Source organism: Durio zibethinus, chromosome 21 (genome assembly GCF_047325235.1).
Source record: "Durio zibethinus cultivar Kanyao isolate XHJ-2024 chromosome 21, ASM4732523v1, whole genome shotgun sequence".
Taxonomy (NCBI): Eukaryota; Viridiplantae; Streptophyta; class Magnoliopsida; order Malvales; family Malvaceae; genus Durio; species Durio zibethinus.
In genome coordinates, this window is record NC_143182.1 from 2,964,036 (window position 1) to 2,982,858 (window position 18,823).

General features: G+C 32.3%; 2 protein-coding genes and 2 long non-coding RNA genes across 6 annotated transcripts; 3 read left to right on the top strand and 1 right to left on the bottom strand.

Annotated features, from left to right (window-relative positions):
• The first annotated feature begins 1,856 nt into the window (after positions 1-1,856).
• Positions 1,857-5,209, top strand: LOC111304819 (protein trichome birefringence-like 25). 3 transcript variants are annotated; one of them, XM_022901782.2, is made up of 3 exons: positions 1,857-2,257; positions 3,002-3,285; positions 4,251-5,209. In XM_022901782.2, exons 1-3 carry the CDS (start codon positions 1,990-1,992, stop codon positions 5,028-5,030), a joined length of 1,332 nt encoding a protein of 443 aa, XP_022757517.2. In that variant the 5' UTR covers positions 1,857-1,989; the 3' UTR covers positions 5,031-5,209. The 3 variants fall into 3 exon arrangements, with proteins under 3 accessions (XP_022757517.2, XP_022757518.2, XP_022757516.2); XM_022901783.2 differs by having other exon boundaries at positions 3,008-3,285; XM_022901781.2 differs by having other exon boundaries at positions 1,858-2,257; positions 2,999-3,285.
• Positions 5,210-5,436: 227 nt separating this feature from the next.
• Positions 5,437-6,492, bottom strand: LOC111304820 (uncharacterized). Its single transcript, XR_002691891.2, has 2 exons — positions 6,353-6,492; positions 5,437-5,677 (listed from the first exon to the last, which is right to left on the bottom strand). It is a non-coding gene; the product is annotated as an uncharacterized LOC111304820 (long non-coding RNA).
• Positions 6,493-6,897: 405 nt separating this feature from the next.
• Positions 6,898-7,876, top strand: LOC149512771 (uncharacterized). Its single transcript, XR_016331703.1, has 2 exons — positions 6,898-7,238; positions 7,343-7,876. It is a non-coding gene; the product is annotated as an uncharacterized LOC149512771 (long non-coding RNA).
• Positions 7,877-16,085: 8,209 nt separating this feature from the next.
• On the top strand, positions 16,086-17,850 carry LOC111304821 (hydroquinone glucosyltransferase-like). The gene has a single exon (XM_022901784.2). The coding sequence runs from the start codon at positions 16,289-16,291 to the stop codon at positions 17,702-17,704; it is 1,416 nt and encodes a 471-aa protein (XP_022757519.2). The 5' UTR covers positions 16,086-16,288; the 3' UTR covers positions 17,705-17,850.
• The last annotated feature ends 973 nt before the right edge of the window (positions 17,851-18,823 follow it).

Here is an 18,823-nt window from a genome sequence, read left to right on the forward strand (position 1 = left end):
GATTGATAGACCTGTGAATTTTTTAGAAACATGCTTGGACAAAATGGCAATTCATATTATAGTTGTGGAACATTGTGTGAATGCAGCAAAAGAATTGAGTAGATCCGTGATCCGAGTTAAGACTGGGAAATTACTGTTGAAGGGGCTCTAATCTCCAAGTAGATTGGCCCAGACAATCATTGGTTAGTCTGGACGACACAACAACAAGACAAGCGCTTTGGGTAAATGGCCCTACTACTCTTGGGTACTCACCAGCTGAGGGTGCTAAGTGGGCCTCACTTGTGGGCTCTGTTCTTGCATACCTGCTGAGCCTAATCCGAAGAATGGGCCCGTCGCTTCTTCATCCCATCTTTTTCCGTTTGTTATTTGAAAAAAAAAAAACTCTTTCTGCCTTTTCACTGTTGATCAAAGATTGAACAGACCAAAGCCCTCAAGCATCTAATTTTGTGATTACCATCAGAGCTAATCTCTAAAAATAAATGATTACAGTAATGAGCACATTTTCATTTTCATGAATTATGAAATAGTAAGAGTAAAATGCTGCATAAATTGTTTGGTAGGGTCATGACTAAATGACTAATGAGCACATAATTGGGATACGAACCAAACACCCAAGACCCACTTTATTCTTGCGAATATAAAGAAATTTCAATGTTGGATGGGACAATAACACCAGATGTCTAACAGTCATGGCATGTTCCTCCTCGTGGGCTGATTCTTTAATTTTTTTTAACTGGATTAAATATTAGATTTTCACACTCATGGCACATGAGAACAATATCTCATCCCTCAAAGTTTGTTCGGATGTCTTCTTTTATTTTTAAAGCATCTCAGTTGTTTGGTTTTTCCGCTCGAAAATATTTTTCTTAATTGGTTTTAGGTTGGCCTAGTGCCCTGATATCAACCAAAGACCACATTCGGAACACAAGAATCAATAATACCACTACGACATTCATGGCTTAAAGAAGACCAGACAGCAAAAAAGACATAAGGGTTGGGTTCTTTAACTAAAAAAAGAAAATCAAATCTAAAAAAGGAGGCGCCAAACGAATCAAAAACAACAGAAAGACTAGTTATATAAGCAGCAATTAGCAATTGCACCGATCCATTTCAGAAGGCAATAAGTGTAGAAGGGAACATTATGTATGTATAATAGAAAAAGCAAAACAAAGAGGAAAGGTTTTTAAAGTATGAAGATTTGGGTTACCTTCAAAGATTTCCAATAAAGGTAAGAAAGGACAAAGAAGGATAATCAATTCATAATTGATAAGTTGGTGAAGTGGTCCATTCATAACATTTACAGGCTAAAACGACCAAAGCAAAGGTTCCAGCCAGCTGTACTTTATCATCCAGAATACTGGTTTTAGATCTAAGGTGTAAGCAAGGCGAGAGGGCAGTCCATGTGAATTAGACCTTTTTTTTTTTTTTTTGCAATATTATATTACAATATATTTTTTGGATTTGAAGTGAAAACCCTCAATTTTAAAGCCGATTCAAATATTACTGAACTAACATAAATATCAGTTTGCATAAAATCCCGTTATCTGTCAATTTGTTTAACGTATGGATTTTTTGGATAGTTACCTCCTTTTTACCAGTACCCAAACTATAAATCAGAAGACAAGAACTTTCAGCCATTTTCTGTATATTTTCTTGATAATGAAATCAAACCTCTCATTTTTCTATTACTTTTTATTTTTTTCCTTTTTTTAAATACGTATTTATCAACCATAACCCAACAGTCCCTAACACCACAAACGCAAAAATCCAACACCATTCTCAATTCTCAAACCTTATAGAAAAGACACGTCCCTTGTAGTGAACTTGTCCTAACCACTTTAATCAAACTCAACTTAAAACTTCCATCTTAAAACACCTTTGGGTGGTTGGTAAAACTAGTTTCAGTCCCAGCTTTATCTTTCCATTCTCTCTCTCTCTCTCTCTACGGACATCAAGGAGACTTTCTTGGTAACTGTGACAAACCCCAAAATGTTGAAGGAAATGAGGATAGGTTGGAACCCCTCATCACTACACAAACGCCATCATGTCTTTGTAAAAGTTGCAGTCTCTTTTCTGTTACTGGGTCTTGCTTTTCGTCTCTTTTTCTCCGATTCTATCAAGTTTTCTTCATCATCTCCTGTTGTAGAGACTGATACCGTAACCGAGTCCCCTTCTCTGTCTACTTCTTCTTCTTTACCTGTTCAAGTTCCCAGTTCTGGTGATTTGTTGGCAAATGACAGCCGACCTTTTCCAAATGGTAAGATATTGTCTTCCATTTTTTGGCTTATCTTTTAATGAGACTTGCAAATCAATGTGAAGAACAGAATTGTTTATTCCTGTCTAGCCTCTCTGAGTTTTCCTTCCTTTCTGTCTATACGTGGTTGATTCCTTGGTCAGATATTGATAAAGTTTGAATGAATATAGATTAAGACGTGAGATTTTAGTAAATCTTTTAAGTTCTCTTTTGTTTGAGATCAGTGTGCTAGTGTGCTTTTATTGTTCTAGTTTTCAATTTTCAAAAATAAGATTTTCTACTGCTATGTGATATACTGGCTGTTGGGAAATATAAAAAGCAGGTGAAAAGACGGCCATTGGTTTGTAATCTTCATACTGATTTCTGTCCATTTTCTTTTAAATTTCGTTCAATGGATTGAGCCCACCTTGTTTAAAATTTCATTCAAGAAATAAACTGACTTTTTTGGGTTCAAAAGTATTGTGTGATTGAAATTTGTTCTTGCCATTCTAGTTTTTCCAATCAAGTAAACAAGATGTAGATCTCTAGCAATTTGTGTTGCACAATAAATAGCCAAAACCTTTGTCTTCTAGGAAAAAACATATTATATTTGGCAGGTTGAGACATTGTGCTATGTGCTATATATGATTACTTGGATTTTGCTATTGCTTTATTCTTTGCTTGCTTCTATCTCCAGCAATGTCTAATCATTCATATGTCTATTTGCTTTAGAAATTAGTCCTAATTTTGTGTAATTCAAAAAAGAAGTTGCAGCTGAATGTGATCTGTTCACGGGGGATTGGGTACCAGATCCATCAGCTCTAGCTTACACAAATGCAAGTTGCCATGCAATTGAAGATCACCAGAACTGTATGAGAAATGGGAGACCCGATTCAGGCTACCTTTACTGGCGGTGGAATCCCCGGGATTGTGAATTACCCAGATTCGATCCAGAGAAATTTCTTGATTTCATGAGGAACAAATCCTGGGCCTTTATTGGTGATTCCATCTCCCGTAACCATGTACAATCGTTGCTTTGCATTCTCTCTCAGGTACATTGCTAACTACATTTAACTTTCACTAAGCAGGCTGCAAAATGATTGATTTTTTGTGATGGTCAATAACAGTTCCTTATAGTTAACATGGTGTCCTTAAAGTTTGACTGCTTTTTCTAGCTATATTTGCGGGAACACTACAATCCATGTGCCATTATGCAAACTTCCATATATATATATATATATATATATATATATAAATATTGCGGGGTAGAGTCCTAATTGCTGGATGAGAGTTTTTGGCCATAATAAGGATCCAAAGACATACTCGCCTGTGCTGTGGGTCTCCTATCTTAATTCCCTTTTAGGTTGATGGGATAGTCTCAATTACTAGTGGATGACAGCTTTGCTTTGGTAGTTAGGCATACATTTTTAAGTCTCTTTCATAGCTGGTTCACCTACCATGGAAGTGAAGGGTTTTAATTGCTTGTCCAATTTTTAAATGTTTTTGGGAGCTTAAGATTGATGATGATGTAAAATTTCTCATTTGCTAACGCTGAAACAATCAGCTTCAGGTTCATTCTGTCCTTACTTTCAGAGCAAGTTAAAATTTTCATGATATCTACATAACAAAAGGTTATTAGTGTTTAAAACAGGCAGTTTAAGTATGTTAGCCAAATTCTTGCCATGTTACAGATCTGTTTGATTTACTAGTTTAAACCAAATTGGAAAGAGCATAGTAAGTGTTCATAAACGCACAAATGAAATTGTGCAATGCATTGGGTACCCAGCTATGATCTAATTTACGGTGGGACTAAATTTAATTAGTTTCCAATCCAAACCCAACGTCTGACCTACAGTAGTACCTATACATACACTCCGCACATTCTATACAGTTATGACAAAAGGACCCACCATAGCCTGATATGTTAACTCATAACTGTGTGTAAATGTTTGTGTTGTGTCCTGTTCGAAGGCATTATATTCTCATATGGTATAAGTGATCAACTTATGTCCCACAGGTGGAACAAGCTGTCGAGGTCTATCACGACGAGGAGTACAGATCCAAAAGATGGCACTTTCCCTCCCACAACTTCACCCTCTCAGTGGTTTGGACCCCATTCCTGTTGAAAGCTGATATTTTTGAAGATATTAATGGGGTTTCTTCATCGGAAATTCAGCTTCACCTCGATAAACTTGATGAAACATGGACTAAACAGTACAGAAACTTTGATTATGCTGTTATCGGTGGTGGAAAGTGGTTTCTTAAAACTGCAATATATCATGAGAATAATACCGTGGCAGGTTGCCATTACTGCCCAGGAAAGAACTTAACAGAACTAGGTTTTGATTACGCTTATCGCAAGGCACTGAAATCAGTGCTAAACTTTACGTTGAACTATGGTCGCAAAGCTTTTATTTTCCTTAGAACCACAACTCCAGACCACTTTGAGAATGGAGAATGGTTCAGCGGCGGGACCTGTAATAGAACAGCACCATTTAAGGAAGGTGAGGTTGATATGAAAGATGTAGACGCTGTGATGCGGGACATTGAGTTGGAAGAATTTGAGAAGGCTGCTTCTATACGAGCTGAAAATGGGGTGATCTTGAAATTGCTAGATACCACTCGCCTGTCTCTGCTGAGGCCTGATGGGCACCCCGGACCTTATCGGCAGTTCGAGACATTTGCAAAGGATAAGAATGCCAAAGTACAGAATGATTGTTTGCACTGGTGCTTACCTGGGCCCATAGACTCTTGGAATGATTTACTAATGGAGATTATAAATAGAGGAACACATTAATAATTATCCATTTTTTGGGGTGGATTTGAGATACTAGGTTGTTCAATTCTTTGATTATATTGAATGATGGGGATTTTTTTTTTTCCTTGAGAAGGGGTGAAAGGGGATCATGGCATCCTGAACATCTAGGAGGCCAGAGGTGATTACTTTGAAATATCTTTATCTTATTCCGAAGAGAATTCTTAGGCAACACAGATTAGTATTAAACTTTGTATAGCTTGAGCCTAAACAGGTTTGATGTTTCATGTTCAAAACACAAGGCCTGACAGCCTTGATTCCATTCAAAGATATAACTAAAACTCATGTCAAGAAATATAATCAAAACAACAAACCAAAAAGAGGGACGAAATATCGTTCCGGTAGCTGAAACCGGCTTTATCATGTGGATTTGCAATATTTAAGAACATTGTAGATAACCAAATTATTATTAAAAGAGAGAAAAAAGAGAAGATAACCAAATTACACAACAACAGTATTTGATATTATTCAACAAATAACTCATGTTTCAAACAGCAACTTGGGCACTTGGCTGCTCAAGAGAGGTCATAAAAAACTAATGCCAAAACCAACAAGCAGCTATCAACTTCTTCCTACTTGGTTGATGGTGGCGTATACGTCAACTTCTTCTTAGGTTTAAGATATGGATCCTGCAAATGTTCAAAACTTTTGAAGGATGATAGACAGAGCGACACCCCTTACATGAATTCAAATGCTTTTCTATTTTAATATAATCCACACGAAAAGACCTTGACAAACAATGAGGAAAAACACATCATATTCACCTAAATACGATCCTTTCTCATTTTTCCAATGTCAATTTCTTGTTTACATTTTCTTTCTCCCAATCTCTTCATTTTAATTTTTCATTCAATTCAACTTTAATTCAAAGTTCATATACAAAATAAACTTCAATTTGAGTCTAATGAAGCAACTTGGAACAGTGAATCCAGATTTTCTATAATCTATAAAATAGCTACAAACATCATTTAAATCTCCATGTTCCTAAAATTATAAAGCTACATCTATTTCAATTTAAAAGAAAAAAAAAAGTAGAATAACAGGATATTCAAAAATCTGATCCTCATATATAAATAAATATATATATATATATATATATATATATATATTCTAATGGTATAATCGGCAGTTGTTTCGATAGATTAAATTTTGAAACTTTATGTTTGGGAAACCAAATAAACTTCATAATGAGTACTATATTTATTGAATTAAAGAAAAAAAAAAAAAGAAAATTTATTTCTAATCTGCAATTCAGATGTGAAACTAGGGCTTAGACACAGAAGGGAAAGGGCAAAAGAAATTACGTCAACGAAGAGGAGGTGAGCGGCAACGGTTGCTCCCACGATTCCGCCGAGGATTACGACAGGGCCGGTTAGCAAACTCCATTTCCGGTAAATCATCTTTCCCGTCGTTTTTCAATGAGTTTGAGCTTTTTCCCTTTAGATCTCCAAATTTTCAGTAATTCAACACCGCCGCCGCCTCGGTGGCCTTTAGAGAGAACAGGCCAGATGGGCAGTTCTCAATTGGCCCAACCTAAGGCTTTCTTGGGTTCCATGCAATTGGGTTAATTTGGGCTCAGCCCATTGTTTCGTAGCCCAATCATAAGCTTTGAAAAGTAAAAAGGAAAACAGAAAAAACAACTTTTTTTTATTTTCCTGTAAATAAGAATATTAATAAAAGGAAAATATCATATATATCCATAATAACATTTATTTTATATATATATATAAACATTTGACAACATAAAAATTAAATTGAAGAAAATAATGTATATATGTACAATTTACGTATAAAAATGTGTATATATGTCGGACTTGTCTAATATCAGTTGATGCCATTTTCTTCACAGGTTCCATCCCTATTCACAGTAGAGATTTTCCCGCTGTAAGATCGAAGCAAAGATTCATACAAGTGGGTGCTTAACCAGGCAAAGCGATACAGTTCGGCTGAGGGTACGATATTGAATAGCTTCACAGACTTGACAGTTGGAACCAGGAATTACCGACGCTTTGCAGCTGGAGGAACCCAATAAAACCACCCGTATGTTCAAGTGGTGGGATTGACGAATCTCGATGTCTTAAAAAGGTTAGACGATCAGCCGAGCAGTTCTGTGTTGTTTGTTTCGTTTGGCAGAGGTGGCAACTCCCGCTTTTGTTCAACCCACTGAATTAGCCTTGGGCTTAGAAATCAGTAAGCAAAGATTCTTGTGGGTTGTAAGAACCCCATATGAATAATCTTCTATGGGCTCTTATTTAGTTCACAAAGCAACACTGAATCTTTGGGCTTTTTGCCAGAAGGGTTTCTGGATAGGACCAAAGCAAAGGGTCTAGTGTTGCATCTTGGGCTCCACAAATAGAGATTCTAGGCCGAGGCTCGACGGGTGGGTTCCAAACCCATTGTGGATGAAACCCGATTCTTGAGAGCATTGCGAACGGCGTACCAATGATTTCTTGGCCGCTAAATGCAGAGCAAAGAATGAATGCGGTTTTCTTAACTGGCCTTGTGGAACGAGAAGAAATAGTAAAGGTCGTAAATGTTTTATGAAGGGAGAAAAATGGATGATAATTCGTCAAGAAATGAGCAAGAACTGTACGGACGCTGCTGCCAAGGCTGCGAGTAAAGGTGAGCCGAAGACTAAATCACTCTCTCAGTTACTGCTCAAATGGTAGAAACAGAAGAGCATATGAATTCAAAGTTGTTTTCTGATTCCCATTTTTCCTCCTTCCTAATTTTATATCTATCCGAATTCCTTGATTATAAGGAATTGCTTTGTTTTGCCTATTTTGATCTTTGTTTCATTGTAGTAAAAATGTGCTATTTTATTCCAATGATGAAATATCGTGTGAACAATGAGCTTTATTAAACAAACAGATAAGCGAATTGCACGGTTACACTTTTCCTGGCAGGTAAATCTGCCATCCTTTTTCTTTCTCCATGAACATGCATGAGTTCAATTACTTGAGGAAAGTTATTCAAAGCATCAGCATGCGTCAGGAAGGGTTTGTGGTTCAACAAATTCAACCTCTCAACTTTTCCAATCCTGGCCGGTTGAAAAGCTAGTGCCAAAAAATTTCCTAATCTCCAAATGTCTCTTCTTTTTTTTTTTTTTTGGAAAAAATAAAACATTGCCAGGTCTTTGTTTATTCCATTCAATTATTCTCAAGAAAAGATTGGCGACTTGTTATCGTGCGCGCGTTGAATATAAGTTGTGCGCCATTATCGCTGTGAAGAAATGCTTGATAATGATATCGTTTTTTTTTACACAAATAAGTCAAGAGATAATTGAGAAAAGAAAAATTGTAAATGTTGAGAATCAAACTTTAATTTTGTTGAAAATATTGACTCAAATCTCATAAGAGATTTGTTTGAGATTTATTAGAGATTTGTTTGAGATTTGTCAAATATTGCTTGATTGACAAGATGACTTGCAAAAGAAGAATTATAAGAAAAACAAGATTTTTAATAAGTAAGTTTGACTTGCAAAAGAATAATTCTAAAAGGAAAGGGATTTTTAATAGGTAAATTTGACTTACAGGAAAAGAATTCTAAGAGGAGAAGGATTTTTAATGGGCAAGTTTGTATGGTTATAAATAAGTCAGTCTTTACAGGGTTAGGTATGAAAAAAAAATGTAAGAGAGTTGTAGGGCTTTATGGGATAGACACCCCATAGGAGTATTGGGGCTCTACGTTTTATGGGTGTGTATATTTGTTTGTGAGTGGACTAGAAGAGATTGAGAGGGTCCACATAGGTATGATGTATGAGAGCATATGGGTATGTTTTTGATTATGTTGAAAGGGTACACAAGGATTGATTTGATGTAAGTTTATAATTTTATACGACTAGTGGATCTTGTTTTTCATCCGTGGATGTAAGTCAGTTGGATCGAACAACGTTAAATTATTGTCTCTTGTATGTTTGATTTATTATTTGATTTTATTTCTGCTGTGTGTGATTGGATTGAAAACTTTTAACCCAATAAATTTTACGAAAATTTACCGTTAGACCTCAGGTTGGAAAATGATACCGTTTCTTATGAATAAAGATACCCATCTGATCCAATCTGGTTATTGGAGCTCACTCGAAAAACTCCCTGAAGGGACAAATTAAGATATCTAATGCTGCAACTGGCCCAAAAAAGAAGACATGTCTGATGCTGCTATCTTCTGGCTAAAAATCAAGATCCCTTAACCTGTCTCAGCGGCCTCTGGATGACTACCCCACTTTGGATGGAACTCTGTCCTTGAAATCAAGCATATCGATGATGGCGAACCTTCAAACAAATGCGTCTTTATTCTTTATTCCCAGAGCATTAAAAACATAAATGAAGCAATGTTAAATTGAAACAGAATAAATGTGGCGCATTGACTCCAAAAGCTAATGAAAATGAGCTAATGATGGCCCCTAAAAGAGATTGTCAAGCATATTGTTGATTATTAATTTTAACTCTACCATCTAACATTGCAACATTGAAGTGGACACCGATTGACCGAAGAGCACTCTAGACTCTAGATGCTCTCTAAATTGGAGCTGGAGTGGAAGAATCCCAAGGTTACTAAGACTGGAGTTGCCTTTTTCAATCGTCTTTGCATGTCTATCTTATCTCGACTTCACATTATTTTCACACAAAGAATTATTTTTATAGTATAAGGCATAATAACATAGCAAATCAAATTGCTTTGAATTGGGTTTCTGACTTATGCTTATCATCTTGATATATAAGGCATAATCGGTCAGGCTAAAGCCAAATATTACATGACAACTTATTGAGACATTGGAAATTTGGAACGAGTCCATTGGAGATTAATTAGACCAATCAATATATGATGTAATAATGACATAACCAAGAGTATTATTGGGACAGAATAACGAAAAAAAAAAAAAAAACTCTCCAAGTCTAAACAGTTGTGTTTTCTTTTTCGGCCATTGTCTAATCAGTTAGTTAATTGAACATAAATGTTTAATCTTTTTCAAGTAATTTTACTCATCCAATAGGATTCAGCCACAAATTAAACCAAGTGTCCTCAAATATTTAACATGATACAATTGGAGTTTGGTGTGTGTTGGTTGACTTATTCCTTCGGTCAACTCTTGTTTTTAAAGAGGTATGCATATCTTCCTAAATGTTTTTCACTTTGGGCACATAAAAAATTTCAATTTCATTCTGGAGGGAATTAAATCATTTGAAGAATGCTTTCATCTGAACACTTAGAGATATACAAAACATTTTTCCCCATTTTAGTTTTTATCATTTTTCTATTAAAAAATAATAAAATATTTGTATTCGATGCAATTAGATATATTTCAATTCGATAAAGATATTTTTTACTTGGGGTGAGTTTTCATATAAAAATAAAAATTATTGAAGACAAGTTTATGATTATTTCGTTCCAACTTGAATATATAAAATATATAATTTATTATTTATTTATTTAATATTTTTATGAACATGTTAATAAATTTATTGAGTCTAATGCAAATCATATTTATACGTGTTTAATTAAAATTAAATACCCAAAATAATAACTTGATGTCAAATAAAAACAAAATTAAATAAATTTATTAAAAAATCGAATCAAAATTGAAACGAATATAAACTCTTGTTATCCTTTATTATAGTTTACTTTATCAAATTATCTATTGACATGTCAATTTATATAATTTATATGTCGAAATTACAAAAATTAATTTTCCTGTCAACGGTTACAATGAGTACATTAGAGAGTTACTAATATGTAAATAATAACTTACAAGTAGGGATTCTAACAATGTATCAAAATTGAAATATTGATTTTTTAAATAAAAAAATTACAAGTAATTTAAGCGGTCAATTATATGGATTTTAATACTCAGATTTAAAATTTTTATTTAAATAATAAATTTCAGTTATAATTTAAATTAAATCGAAATGAATAGATTGGAAATGCATTCTTCTAATGAAAGTGTACGTTTTTGAAAAATTTTTTCCCAAATAAAAAAATAACAAATAGTATATTCTTCTTCGTTGCTTGGTAGTGGGAAAACGACAGAGTGTTGTCACTCTGTTGACCGTTTTTGTTTCAATTTCTACAGCCTGCGGCAGCCATCTCCATTGTTGACGTTAAAAAAATGAGAAATATCAAAGTTTGAACATCCTCCATCACACGTGCGTCATTCTCACGCTCTTCTAGAACCAGAACAAGTGGCTGGAATCAAAGCATCCAAAAATCTAATTATTTTAATGGTAAAAAATTATATTAAAATCCAAAAAAAGAAAAGTAGCTATATTACTTTATCAAGTACTTTTCTATTTGTTCTTTTTTCAAAGAATTATACTTATTTTATTAGCTAACTAATTACAAATTAATGAAAGTGAAATTAATTAAAGAATCATGTTTGGCGTCATTATCATCAGCAATTAATAATTGGGCAGATAATACCATATTTTTGCATCATCTTGTCATCAGTATATCGTCATATTTGATTGCTACTGCATGAAATTGGATTTAATAGTACTCATTTAGTCATTTTAAAAATATCTTTAACGTACGTATGATAGATAATAATTAACCAATACTTTAGGAGAAAACATAAAATAAAATTAATGCACGCTCTACTTCTAGATTCTTTGAATTACAGGTTATAAATTGAAACTCAATTAATATAATCAAAGCTTCATTAATTATGCGTTTTCAAATTATTATAATATAATTAAATAACTGTAATATCTTTTTTTCTAGAACAACATTATAATATCCTAGTCATGTATTATATGTTGAAACGTCATTATTGAAAATATATATAAAAGACTTGTATTTTAGGATCGAGGTATATGACGTACTTCAATGAAGATTTATATTGAATTGAACCGTCGGCGGTAAAATTTAAATTTAAATTTTATAATTGAATTATTTAATTTGTATTAATTTCATCAATTCCTTTGGTTATGTTGAATATTTTCAAAACGAGTGTGGGAACTAATTTCACATTGAAAAAAATAAAGGTAAAAATATAAAAAATATTTTAAAATTTTATATTTTATTTAGATAAATTCTTTTTTTTTTTACTCAAATAAGCTTTTGAACTGTAATTTACATTCAAATAAGTCATTTATGGCATGTTTGGTGTATAAAATTATGAATAAAATTAGATAATATAATGAAATTAGATTAAATAATATCATTTTATATTATTTTTGACGTGTGTAATGATTAAGATATGATAATTTTATTTATTAGTAAAAAATATCATTTTTTAAAATTTATACAATTTAAATTATTGATATAATTTTTAAGAGAATAATAAGACGTATAAATTTAATTTCATATATTAAAAATAATATTCTCTACTTGAGAATTATTGAATCATTTTATGTTAATAGTATGATTAATCTTTTTTATAATCTTAACTTGCTCTTTAGATACAAATCAAACATAATATAAAATAATTATTATCTTATATTGTTTATTATTTTATATACCATATATGACTTTAATCTCTTATTTATATCCAAAAACACCCTTAATATTTAATTTATACTTAAATAAACCCTTTAACAAAAATTATTTTTATTTAAAATAAAAGTTTATTTAAATACAAATAAAAATAAAAAAATTAATTAGTTATAATAAAAATATAAGGATTAATTTTAAAAAAGTGAAATAGTTTAGGATTTTTTAATATTTTAGTCAAGAATGAAGGAGAAATAAAGAATAGTGAAAGTTATATATAATTAGGCAAAATCATTAAAGTGGACAAAATACAAGATTGGGTCATAGAATTGGATTTTCAAAATTTTAGTTGGTTTTAAATTAATGAAATAATTAATATATTTAATATATATTATTATTCGAGAATTGATCAATTTACATTATTATAAAATTTTTTAGTTTTATATATATTTTTTAAGCCATAGACACGTGATAATTAATTAGTATAAATGACACTGGATACATTGGCAATTGACACTTGCAATTAATTAAATAATAAATTATCTTTTTTATTTTTAAGTTTAATTTTTTAATTAAACGACAATTAATTAATTAATTATTTACTTGTGTTTAAATAGTTATGTTTGTATAAATAGCTATGTTATTGTCGTTAAATTATAACTCTTCTCGTTTATTTGAAAAAAAAAAAAAAAGAAGAAACAGTCACAGTGATCGTTCCCTCGTTCTCCAAATAATTCTCAAACTTTTTTATAACGTTTGATATAGAAATTCTTTATAAAAATTTAATAAATTTTTATATGCCAATAAATATATAAAAAATTAATTTCATCGATACAAAATACAATTAATAATTGAGTCATTGTATTCTCGAAACTTATCACCTATTACCTTTTTACATATTAAATAATATGATGACGATAATAAAATAAAATAAAAATGACATATATACAATCTTTTTTATTTTTTTTTTAATTTTCTGGCATTTGTTTCGACATTGTACATACGTAATTATAAAAAAAAATTGAATATTTTACAGGTACAAAATATTAACTTGTGCAGTATATAATATAATTTAGTTTATAGTGGTGGATATAAGATTTTTTCGAAGATGTCTACTTATAATATATATAAAATTATCAAAAATATATATTATTATATTATTATAATTATTCATGATGAATTTTACAGTTTGAACAATAGACATAATTCGTCATTATTAATATTATCAAATATATCATTCTCAATATATATAATTAAATAATAATTAAAAAAAAAGTCAACAATTTTACTAATTTTATAAAAAAATATATATGTTTAAGCGAAAATTGTTAAGGTGTCTAAGATTTTTTGTTTCAATTTTTTTTTTTTTAAATGTTTAGGGTGATCATATATAATCACCCTACCTTAAGCTAGATCCGGCCCTTAACCTGTCAATTCTTTTTTCTTCCTACGATTAGGTAAGTTGAACAAATAATTTGCACGTATAAATCATTAACGTTTTTTAACTTAAAATAAAAAATCTTACATGGGCCAAGAAGATTAAGAAATATTACAGGAATATTCCTATAGTAAGATTGATTTGATAATTTGTGATAAGATGACCCAAATTTAATTAAACTTGTATTTCCTACGTTATTATCGAACTAGGTAACTAGACACCGATGGTCCCGATAAAATTGAGGAAACATACAACAATATTGTCCAATTATAAGGATTCTTTTCTCTTGTCATTTGTTTTCGATATCACCGTCAAGCTGCAATGGTTTTTATGTGAAAGACATGAACTTCACGACAAAAAGGATTATTTTCTAATAGAATGGCAATATCCTATTATTACATGCACTCATTAATCAACGTTATTGCAAGTGATAAGTTTTATAATAATTATTATTTTTATTTAAAATTAATTAATTGAATAATAAGAAAACAAATAAATTTAATTTAATTTCTTTTTGTGGTATGGTGTAAGTTGAGAACATTTCTTCTTGTATGTACTTTTCTGGAATGTTTGGCGACAGTGGCTATGATAGGGGAAAGGATTGAGCCCACTTGCATATAAATCATGGACAAATCAGAAAAAAGCTAACCCAATGCCTGTCATAATTCATAAATGAACAAAAGGAAAACAATTATTGAACAGGAAAAAGGGGAAATAATTTAGATAGGTTAAAATAATTAAAAAAATCATGAGTTTTATTATTTTATTTAGATAAATTTTTATAATTTTTATTGTACTTGAACACATTTTTTTTATTTATTTTGTATTTAAATAAAATTTTAAATTTTAAATTATATTTAAATAGGTTTTTAATTTTTAATTTATACCTAAATAAATTTTAAATATAAATTAATTTTTTGTTTGAAATAAAAGTTCAATTGAAAAAATAAAAAAATTATTTAAATAAAATAAAATTATAAAAATTCATTGAAATAAAATGATAAAGTTTAATTTTTTTTAATATTTTAACCATTCAAATACACGATTGGAAAATTGTCAAATGAATAAATAAATTAAAATTAAAATTTTGATTTTATATACATAAAACCTAAAATTTTATTTAGTTAATTCATGTGATTTATCAATTTGTGAGACATCCCTAGAGAGGAACTGAAAATAATTAACATTTTGTAGTATTTGGCAAATGAATGAATACAGACCACTTACAAACATGTATTAAGAGTAGTTCTTTTTTCTCAAATCATCAGCTTAATTAGCAATAAATTTCAGGACCACTCCTTTTAATGTTGGGTCCGAGGAGTCTAAAACAATTGACTAGTATTTTTTTTCCAGGATTCATGTCTAATTGTCCATATAGTTTTTTATGTTAATCAAAATTACTAGTTGGATCAGTAGAAGTTGAATTACAATTTGGGATCTTCATTTTGAAGAGTGGAACAACAGTTACTAAGCTGCCTCTTCATTTTGTTAATCAAAATCACTGTTTTTATTTCATTTTTTTTGTACAAATTTTTTTTAATTTTTTCTGGGATTTATACTGTATGTCAGCTTTCGGTAAATGCATGAATATGGATGAAGTAGGGGCAGCGAGGACATAAAGAAGCCTGAATATGAGATTAAATCCATAAGAGGAAAAAAATACAATAATGATTTGAGTTAACTGTTTACAAATGGGGCGGCCTGGTTCAGTCTATCCCATAATGATTTGAGTTAAAAGCTGCGCATCTCACCATAACAAGGTCCTTTATGAATAAAAATAAATTTGGGTGAGTTCGTTTTTAATATATTAACAATTTAATTCTTTAATTTTATAAATAAAATTGAGGCATATTACACTTTTTTTTAATTATGTTTATCTTTATTAAATGAATTTAATAAAAGACAACATGTTAACTATATTTTTTTTCTTTAAATATCAGCTAAATTATTACCATTAAATTCTGAATAGCATTTTAAATCATTCAAATCCAAATACGAAATAAAAGGCAAAGAAAAAGTATTACATAACATAAGCCTTACGTCGAACTGACATCATCAACCCCACAAGTAATTAGATAGGTGGATATCTTTTTCCTCCAGAAATTCTTTTCCCCATTTCATCAGCAATTCCCCACATTAAGAGAAATTGAGTACGTATTCTTAATCAGCCATGTATTATTTTACCATCAAAATAAACAAACAAATCGTCTTAATTCCCCTGCTTTATAATACGCAAAATAATGTTAACCCAACCTTCTATATAAACCTCTGCTTTGTTCTTCATTTTCCTCCATACCTAAAGCTCGACGAGAAAGGAGAAAAACAAGAAAGAAAAAGGGGCAAGAAAGAGTAGTTTGTTTTAGTTTTCGTTGCCATGGAAAAAGCGCAAACACCCCATATAGCCATTGTGCCAAGCCCTGGGATGGGTCACCTCATTCCCCTCGTTGAGTTCGCCAAGCGACTCGTCCACCAATACAACCTCACTGTCACCTTTGTTATCCCAACCGATGATTCACCAACTAAAGCTCAAAAATCAACACTTGATTCTCTTCCAAGTTCGATAGATTCTGTTTTTCTTCCTCGTGTTGACTTGAGTGACTTCCCTGAGGATTCAAAAATTGAAACGCTGATTTCTTTAACGGTGGCTCGCTCCGTTTCTTTCCTTCGGGAAGCTTTGAAGTCGCTGGTTGCAAAGACCAAACTTGTTGCTTTGGTGGTTGATCTTTTTGGGACTGACGCATTTGATGTTGCTAGAGAATTTAACGTCTCGCCGTACATATTTTTCCCTTCAACAGCCATGGCCTTGTCTCTGTTTTTTCACCTGCCAAAGCTTGATCAAATGGTTTCATGTGAGTACAGGGACCTGCCAGAACCGGTGACAATACCAGGTTGCATACCAATTCACGGGAAAGAATTGCTGGACCCAGTTCAAGACAGGAAAAACGATGCTTACAAGTGGCTTCTTCATCATACAAAGAGGTATAGATTGGCTGAAGGAATTATCGTGAACAGTTTCGCGGACTTGGAAGCAGGAGCAATAAAAGCTTTGCAGGAAAAAGAATCCGGTAAGCCACCGGTTTACCCGGTTGGTCCACTTGTTAACGTTGATCCGAGTAGTAAAGCTGATGGGTCGGATTGTCTGAAGTGGCTGGATGATCAGCCACATGGGTCGGTTTTGTATGTCTCGTTTGGGAGCGGTGGGACCCTGTCTTATGACCAAATAAATGAGTTGGCTCTGGGATTGGAAATGAGTGAGCAACGATTTTTGTGGGTTGTGAGAAGCCCAAATGATAAGGTTGCTAACGCCACATTTTTCAGTGTAGGGAGTCAGAAGGACCCTTTTGATTTTCTACCGAAGGGCTTTTTGGAGAGGACCAAAGGAAGGGGTCTAGTGGTGCCATCGTGGGCACCACAGGCTCAAGTGCTGAGCCACGGTTCTACAGGAGGGTTTTTGACCCACTGTGGATGGAATTCAACTCTTGAAAGTGTTGTTAATGGGGTGCCTTTAATCGCATGGCCACTTTACGCTGAGCAAAAAATGAATGCCGTGATGCTAACTGAGGATATTAAAGTTGCATTGAGACCAAAACCCAATGAAAACGGCTTGGTTTGCAGAGACGAGATTGCAAAGGCTGTTAAGGGTCTAATGGAAGGTGAAGAAGGGAAAGGTGTTCGAAATAGAATGAAAGACCTGAAAGAAGCTACCGCAAAGGTACTTGGTGAAAATGGGTCTTCCACCAAGGCACTCTCTGAGGTTGTTACTAAGTGGAGGAATCAGACAGGCATCTAGAAAATTAGTATAATTTAAACTTTATGTTCTACATTTCTTTTACCATTTTCCTGTATATGTTCTAGGCGATCTGGTTGTAACAACAGTTAGCATATGTGGTTGACTGCTAGAAGTGGCTGATATACAGAGAGTAATTAGTTTGCTTTCTTGGGAGTTTCTAGTTAAAGTTCTTTCTTCCGTTCCTTTACCTTTGTTGCTTTTTTTATGAAGTAGATGAGATTGGTGCGGCCACAGTATAGTATTGCATTGAAGTGCATAAGAGCATTCAATCATGCTAGAGGGGTGGACCCAACGACCAAAGAAAACTTGTTATTTCACATTTTAGTGATGTACACACTAGGCATTGATTGAAAGTAGGTGGCTGGCATTGACATGAAGATAAATCCGGTCCATTGATATGTATGGCAACTGTGGAAAGCGAAATGAAAAGAAAAAGTTATTGCCAAAGAACGGGGAAACAAATAAGGTAGGTGGTTACCGTAATGTCTCAAATACATATCAATTATTATCTTCCTCATCCATTATACAGTTGATTTACAGACAATTCATTTCTCTTCTGGAAGCATGATCAACTAAGTTCTGCAACACTCGATTTTTTATTTTTTTTTACTTTCATCAGTTTTTGCCACCCCAACATTCCTATTAACACGATCTTACTCAATTCAGAGAAATAACTAAAGGAAAAAAGAAAGATTGATAAACATTTGAACTTTGAAACTGTCAAATGATACACGTTTGGGGCAGTCTTTTTATTGGACAACATACTCGGCATATACTCTTCAAAAAAAATGGAGACAGACTGAAAAGGACTTCTGGTAACATTTTTTCTATACCCGTTTGTCTAGATGAAAAACATGATTTCTGACCTCATACTTTGATTTTTGATAATCTACTTAGTACGATGTGGTCAATGTGGGATTTTTTTTCTTCATCTCATCCAATCCAAAATTACCCCACTGTGAACCTTCAAAATTTCGGATACAAAATCACTCCTCCAATATTTCCCTTCCATAAAGCAATTAGTTACAACATCAATTTAGTAGTAATAATTTAATTAGATCCACGAAGGTGGAAAAAAGGGGGAATGGAGATAAGGCTATTCACTTTCAAATAAATTAC